The sequence below is a fragment of the Musca vetustissima genome, unplaced genomic scaffold, assembly GCF_032173495.1.
Source record: "Musca vetustissima isolate MV318-11 ecotype Yass unplaced genomic scaffold, APGP_CSIRO_Mvet_v1 utg327, whole genome shotgun sequence".
Classification (NCBI taxonomy): Eukaryota; Metazoa; Arthropoda; class Insecta; order Diptera; family Muscidae; genus Musca; species Musca vetustissima.
Window position 1 is genome coordinate 192,816 of NW_026882053.1, and position 7,857 is coordinate 200,672.

General features: G+C 35.0%; 1 protein-coding gene across 1 annotated transcript; it reads left to right on the top strand.

Annotated features, from left to right (window-relative positions):
* The first annotated feature begins 573 nt into the window (after positions 1 to 573).
* Positions 574 to 7,591, top strand: LOC133328199 (uncharacterized). Its single transcript, XM_061536752.1, has 2 exons — positions 574 to 610; positions 6,243 to 7,591. The coding sequence occupies exons 1-2, from the start codon at positions 574 to 576 to the stop codon at positions 7,589 to 7,591; spliced, it is 1,386 nt and encodes a 461-aa protein (XP_061392736.1).
* The last annotated feature ends 266 nt before the right edge of the window (positions 7,592 to 7,857 follow it).

A 7,857-nucleotide genomic window follows, 5' to 3' on the forward strand; every position in this document is an offset into this window, starting at 1 on the left:
CCAATTCCACCGCAACGATGGCATAGATCCAAACTTTTTCGCCAAGCTTAAATAATGACATATTAAATGTTCGGCTAGTCGAACACAATGTTTACGCTTGACTCAGTTGACAATTGCAATTATCACACCAAATGGCGTGGTAGCTGCGCACCAGCACCGAAGTATGAAAAATTGGTGTCTTCAAAGTAAAATGCTTGGCGATGTTTGATTGATCCACTTTTTTGATTTCTAGCCAAATTGTGGTGGCATACAATTGGTCGCAATGTTGTCTTAATTTCTTTTCGTTCGCTGTAAATATTTGTTTGCAAATATTGTCTTGAGAAGATACTGTTTTGGGTGAAATACATGAGAATTGTGAAGTGCAAATAATGACAGGAGAATTTTCCAATAACATAAAATGTCTAAGAAATATTTCTAAAAATAAGTGACCCTATTAGTTGCTTCCCTGACTGGTACTGCTTCCTGTGACGAGAGAAATCGTTATCCCAATCGATTCATCATAATTCCTGTTGACAAGTTTCTTTCCGTTAGACAAACATTAAAATTTCTTGGGATCTTGTCCTGATCACAAAAATGTCATTGAACGTACCTGATAGTGTTCCGCATCTAGGTCAGTGAGGCTAAACACAAAAATAGCGTAAGCATATTACAGTTAAATGTACTACAAATCCAAAAAGACATTTCAAAACAAAAAATAAAAGAATAAAAACTGTTGCTGCTAAAAAAATAGTCCAGTGCAACAATCACATCATAACATGGCCTCCATCCATTTGCGGAACGTATTGATACTACATTGAAATGGATTAAATTGAATATCGATCATTAGCCCAGCACGATTAGATAAGTGGAGCATACGGCAAAGCCATAGAAAAGATCAATGGGGATATGAACATGACCATTGATCATAATGGATGAAATGCTGACAGACAGACACACAAATAAAATTGAAATGATCGAAATGCAGATGATGAAGAAGAAGCAAATATTTTACATGTGGAAATGCAAAATGGCAATAGGGGTATTCACTGTTATTGGACCTCTAAAAAAATTGTTTTAAAAATCCACGCCTGTTAGTGGACCTCTAAAAAAATTGTTTTAAAAATCCACGCCTGATAGTGGACCTCTAAAAAATTATTTTAAAAATCCTCGCCTGTTATTGGACCTCTAAAAAAGTATTCTAAAATCCACGACTCTTCTAAGGCATTTAAAAAATAATTTCAAAAAATCCACGCCTGTTATTTAATTTCTAAAAACTGTTCTTAGGCCCCTAAAAAATAATTTTAAAAAATCCACGCCTGTTATTTAATTTCTAAAAACTGTTCTTAGGCCCCTACAAAATATTTTTAAAAAATCCACGCCTGTTAGGCCCATAAAAAATAATTTTAAAAAATCCACGCCTGTTAGGCCCATAAAAAATAATTTTAAAAAATCCACGCCTGTTAGGCCCATAAAAAATAATTTTAAAAAATCCACGCCTGTTCTTAGGCCCATAAAAAATAATTTAAAAAAATCCACGCCTGTTAGGCCCATAAAAAATAATTTTAAAAAATCCACGCCTGTTCTTAGGCCCATAAAAAATAATTTAAAAAAATCCACGCCTGTTCTTAGGCCCCTAAAAAATAATTTTAAAAAATTTATTTAATTTCTAAAAACTGTTCTTAGGCCCCTACAAAATATTTTTAAAAAATCCACGCCTGTTCTTAGGCCCCTAAAAAATAATTTTAAAAAATCCACGCCTGTTCTTAGGCCCCTAAAAAATAATTTTAAAAAATCCACGCCTGTTCTTAGGCCCCTAAAAAATAATTTTAAAAAATCCACGCCTGTTCTTAGGCCCCTAAAAAATAATTTTAAAAAATCCACGCCTGTTCTTAGGCCCCTAAAAAATAATTTTAAAAAATCCACGCCTGTTCTTAGGCCCCTAAAAAATAATTTTAAAAAATCCACGCCTGTTCTTAGGCCTCTAAAAAATATTTTTAAAAAATCCACGCCTGTTCTTAGGCCTCTAAAAAATATTTTTAAAAAATCCACGCCTGTTCTTAGGCCTCTAAAAAATATTTTTAAAAAATCCACGCCTGTTCTTAGGCCTCTAAAAAATATTTTTAAAAAATCCACGCCTGTTCTTAGGCCTCTAAAAAATATTTTTAAAAAATCCACGCCTATTCTTAGGCCTCTAAAAAATATTTTTAAAAAATCCACGCCTGTTCGTAGGCCTCTAAAAAATAATTTTAAAAAATCCACGCCTGTTCTTAGGCCCCTAAAAAATAATTTTAAAAAATCCACGCCTGTTCTTAGGCCCCTAAAAAATAATTTTAAAAAATACACGCCTGTTCTTAGGCCCCTAAAAAATAATTTTAAAAAATCCACGCCTGTTCTTAGGCCCCTAAAAAATAATTTTAAAAAATCCACGCCTGTTCTTAGGCCTCTAAAAAATAATTTTAAAAAATCCACGCCTGTTCTTAGGCCTCTAAAAAATATTTTTAAAAAATCCACGCCTGTTCTTAGGCCTCTAAAAAATATTTTTAAAAAATCCACGCCTGTTCTTAGGCCTCTAAAAAATATTTTTAAAAAATCCACGCCTGTTCTTAGGCCTCTAAAAAATATTTTTAAAAAATCCACGCCTATTCTTAGGCCTCTAAAAAATATTTTTAAAAAATCCACGCCTGTTCTTAGGCCTCTAAAAAATAATTTTAAAAAATCCACGCCTGTTCTTAGGCCTCTAAAAAATATTTTTAAAAAATCCACGCCTATTCATAGGCCTCTAAAAAAATAATTTTAAAAAATCCACGCCTGTTCTTAGGCCTCTAAAAAATAATTTTAAAAAATCCACGCCTGTTCTTAGGCCTCTAAAAAATAATTTTAAAAAATCCACGCCTGTTCTTAGGCCTCTAAAAAATATTTTTAAAAAATCCACGCCTATTCTTAGGCCTCTAAAAAAATAATTTTAAAAAATCCACGCCTGTTCTTAGGACTCTAAAAAATAATTTTAAAAAATCCACGCCTGTTCTTAGGCCTCTAAAAAATAATTTTAAAAAATCCACGCCTGTTCTTAGGCCTCTAAAAAATATTTTTAAAAAATCCACGCCTGTTCTTAGGCCTCTAAAAAATATTTGTAAAAAATCCACGCCTGTTCTTAGGCCTCTAAAAAATATTTTTAAAAAATCCACGCCTGTTCTTAGGCCTCTAAAAAATATTTTTAAAAAATCCACGCCTGTTCTTAGGCCTCTAAAAAATATTTTTAAAAAATCCACGCCTCTAAAATATTTTTAAAAAATCCACGCCTGTTCTTAGGCCTCTAAAAAATATTTTTAAAAAATCCACGCCTGTTCTTAGGCCTCTAAAAAATATTTTTAAAAAATCCACGCCTGTTCTTAGGCCTCTAAAAAATATTTTTAAAAAATCCACGCCTGTTCTTAGGCCTCTAAAAAATATTTTTAAAAAAATCCACGCCTGTTCTTAGGCCTCTAAAAAATATTTTTAAAAAATCCACGCCTGTTCTTAGGCCTCTAAAAAATAATTTTAAAAAATCCACGCCTGTTCTTAGGCCTCTAAAAAATAATTTTAAAAAATCCACGCCTGTTCTTTGGCCTCTAAAAAATATTTTTAAAAAATCCACGCCTGTTCTTAGGCCCCTAAAAAATATTTTTAAAAAATCCACGCCTGTTCTTAGGCCTCTAAAAAATATTTTTAAAAAATCCACGCCTATTCTTAGGCCTCTAAAAAAATAATTTTAAAAAATCCACGCCTGTTCTTAGGACTCTAAAAAATAATTTTAAAAAATCCACGCCTGTTCTTAGGCCTCTAAATAATAATTTTAAAAAATCCACGCCTGTTCTTAGGCCTCTAAAAAATAATTTTAAAAAATCCACGCCTGTTCTTAGGCCTCTAAAAAATAATTTTAAAAAATCCACGCCTGTCCTTAGGCCTCTAAAAATAATTTTAAAAAATCCACGCCTGTTCTTAGGCCTCTAAAAATAATTTTAAAAATCCACGCCTGCTCTTAGGCCCCAAAAAAATAATTTTAAAAAATCCACGCCTCTTCTTAGGCCCCAAAAAAATAATTTTAAAAAATCCACGCCTGTTCTTAGGCCTCTAAAAAATAATTTTGAAAAATCCACGCCTGTTCTTAGGCCTCTCAAAAATAATTTTGAAAAATCCACGCCTGTTCTTAGGCTTCTAAAAAATAATTTTGAAAAATCCACGCCGGTTCTTAGGCCTCTAAAAACTAATTTTAAAAAATCCACGCCTGTCCTTAGGCCTCTAAAAATAATTTTAAAAAATCCACGCCTGTTCTTAGGCCTCTAAAAAATATTTTTAAAAAATCCACGCCTATTCTTAGGCCTCTAAAAAAATAATTTTAAAAAATCCACGCCTGTTCTTAGGACTCTAAAAAATAATTTTAAAAAATCCACGCCTGTTCTTAGGCCTCTAAAAAATAATTTTAAAAAATCCACGCCTGTTCTTAGGCCTCTAAAAAATAATTTTAAAAAATCCACGCCTGTTCTTAGGCCTCTAAAAAATAATTTTAAAAAATCCACGCCTGTCCTTAGGCCTCTAAAAATAATTTTAAAAAATCCACGCCTGTTCTTAGGCCTCTAAAAATAATTTTAAAAATCCACGCCTGCTCTTAGGCCCCAAAAAAATAATTTTAAAAAATCCACGCCTGTTCTTAGGCCCCAAAAAAATAATTTTAAAAAATCCACGCCTGTTCTTAGGCCTCTAAAAAATAATTTTGAAAAATCCACGCCTGTTCTTAGGCCTCTCAAAAATAATTTTGAAAAATCCACGCCTGTTCTTAGGCTTCTAAAAAATAATTTTGAAAAATCCACGCCGGTTCTTAGGCCTCTAAAAACTAATTTTAAAAAATCCACGCCTGTCCTTAGGCCTCTAAAAATAATTTTAAAAAATCCACGCCTGTTCTTAGGCCTCTAAAAAATATTTTTAAAAAATCCACGCCTATTCTTAGGCCTCTAAAAAAATAATTTTAAAAAATCCACGCCTGTTCTTAGGACTCTAAAAAATAATTTTAAAAAATCCACGCCTGTTCTTAGGCCTCTAAAAAATAATTTTAAAAAATCCACGCCTGTTCTTAGGCCTCTAAAAAATAATTTTAAAAAATCCACGCCTGTTCTTAGGCCTCTAAAAAATAATTTTAAAAAATCCACGCCTGTCCTTAGGCCTCTAAAAATAATTTTAAAAAATCCACGCCTGTTCTTAGGCCTCTAAAAATAATTTTAAAAATCTACGCCTGTTCTTAGGCCCCAAAAAAATAATTTTAAAAAATCCACGCCTGTTCTTAGGCCCCAAAAAAATAATTTTAAAAAATCCACGCCTGTTCTTAGGCCTCTAAAAAATAATTTTGAAAAATCCACGCCTGTTCTTAGGCCTCTAAAAAATAATTTTGAAAAATCCACGCCGGTTCTTAGGCCTCTAAAAAATAATTTTAAAAAATCCACGCCTGTTCTTAGGCCTCTAAAAATAATTTAAAAAAAATCCACGCCTGTTCTTAGGCCTCTGAAAAATAATTTCAAAAAATCCACGCCTGTTCTTAGGCCTCTAAAAAATAATTTTAAAAAATAAACGCCTATTCTTAGGCCTCTAAAAAATAATTTTAAAAAATCCACGCCTGTTCTTAGGCCCCAAAAAATAATTTTAAAAAATCCACGCCTGTTCTTAGGCCTCTAAAAAATAATTTCAAGAAATCCACGCCTGTTCTTAGGCCTCTAAAAAATAATTTCAAGAAATCCACGCCTGTTCTTAGGCCCCAAAAAATAATTTTAAAAAATTCACGCCTCTCATTTAAAAAAACATGCCTTCTACTATACGTTTTTTTAAAGAATCCATCCCTCTTCTAAGGCCTTTAAAAAATAATTTTCAAAAATCCACGCCTCTCATTTAAAAAATATGTCTTCTATTATGCATTTTGTAATACCCCTAATAATACGATTTTCCTTTTTTCTCTCTTTTCCAACCTAGAATCATCATTTATAGCCGTAACCAAAACACAATCATCAAAAGCCAATAAGACAAAATGTGGCCAAAGTGGAGATTTGCATTCACCCGGCTATTTTTGTTGTTAGTGTTTGTGGGGCTACTACAACGAAATGTGGCGATAGCAGCACAGACCACCAATATGGCACAAATGCAACAACCAACGCTACAACAACAACATCAGCAGCAACAACAACAATCGCAACAACAGCAGCAGACATCAACATCACAACAACATATCCACCATGCACCAGCTCCCATTCACTCCAAATCGAATCGACAATCAGCAGCGACACACCCAGGCAGCAGTTCTGGAAGTTCAAATGGTGGCCATAATTTGGGCCTCTCACCAGCCTCATCAACGATACCACACAGTGTAAACACCGCAACATTGTTGTCGAATGCAGTTAGCCCATCAACATCATCGTCATCCTCGGTGGGAACAGCTCATTTGCCTACGGCCCAATTTGTGGTTAACGACAAGGATGCTGCTGTTCAAGAAGTTCTAAAACATTTCTCAGCCGCAGCTGCTGCTGCAGCGGCATCCGTTGTGGATGATGATTTAGGAGATTCTTATCAAATTATAAATGATTTGAAGCGGGAAGTGAATCCCTCAATTGGACAAGGGCCACAGACTCTACCCACACCACCACCTCCGCCATCCTCCTCTTCCCCTGGAAATGTCAATTACCCTTGGAATATGTTCGAGCGACCATCATACTACAATCCCATGCCATTACCACCCATGTCACCAATGGCAGCCCTATTTCCTCACCTCTTCAATCCCTTTGAAAGCTATCACCCTTCTCCGTTTCCGGTGACACCACGTTTTATGCCCTTTATGAGTTATGCCCAACCGATATTGGTACCCTATCCCTTCTATATGGCACCGGAGATGTTTTATCCAGGCTATTCAGCTCCCTCTACACCCTTGCCCTCTGAATATGAAGATTCCATGTCTCGTGGTGCCGGCTCCGGCAGAAGACCTTCAGCTTCTTCATCCACCTCTCACCCATCCTCTTCTAACTACCCACGTAATTCACCCATATACTATGTACGTTTACCTCCCACACCCTACATGTTTTTGCCAAGTTTGGGTTTAGGTGCTGCCACCTCACCCGGATATTCGGCTATGTTACCCTATCAATCGCTACCCTCATTCCCACCCTTCTCGCCGGTATTCAATGTCCCTATCAACTTTTTGGCAAACGGAAAACCGGGTAATGTCTATCAAATTGGTGGGTCACCCAATGATTTGCAGTATCCCAATGTACCACCAAATTATCCTAGCCGTGTATCTGCCGCACCAGCACCACCTCCTCCACCACCACCCGCACATTCATTTGCCAATGGATATAGGCCCACAACTTCGACTCATAATTATTTTAATATACCACCCAGCTCTGGATCATCACATAATTATGCTTCATATTCACCACCAGCATCGCAGGCTCAGTCTCCCGGGCCCGCCGTTCAGCATCAACCGGATTCGAAATTAACGTCATTGAAGCGTCCATATTTGTTTAATGGCCGCCCTGAGGATATCTACATTTTACCAAATAATTTCAATCCATTGTACTCTTCGGAAAATAGTTATTATTAAAACGGGGGATGAGTATTTACGGAAAAGGGATACGATTTCTAGATATTGAATTATTAGTAGACCTCGGATTTTTGCATATTTTTTATGCTTTATCCGATTGGACTCAAATTTTGTATTTAGGCGTTTCATGCTTTAATTCATCGATATTTGGGGTCATGTCAAAAATATGCAAAATATATGCAAAAAATATGCAAAATATGCAAAAAATATGCAAAGTATGCAAAAATATGCAAAATATGCAAAAAATATGCACGGTATGCTAGGTC

Excerpts from the sequence above, each read along its gene's own strand:
- LOC133328199 (XM_061536752.1), top strand. The coding sequence starts at position 574 with ATGTCATTGAACGTACCTGATAGTGTTCCGCATCTAG. Across the intron at positions 611-6,242 it reads TGATAGTGTTCCGCATCTAG|CTCCCATTCACTCCAAATCG; the intron begins GTCAGTGAGGCT and ends ACCATGCACCAG.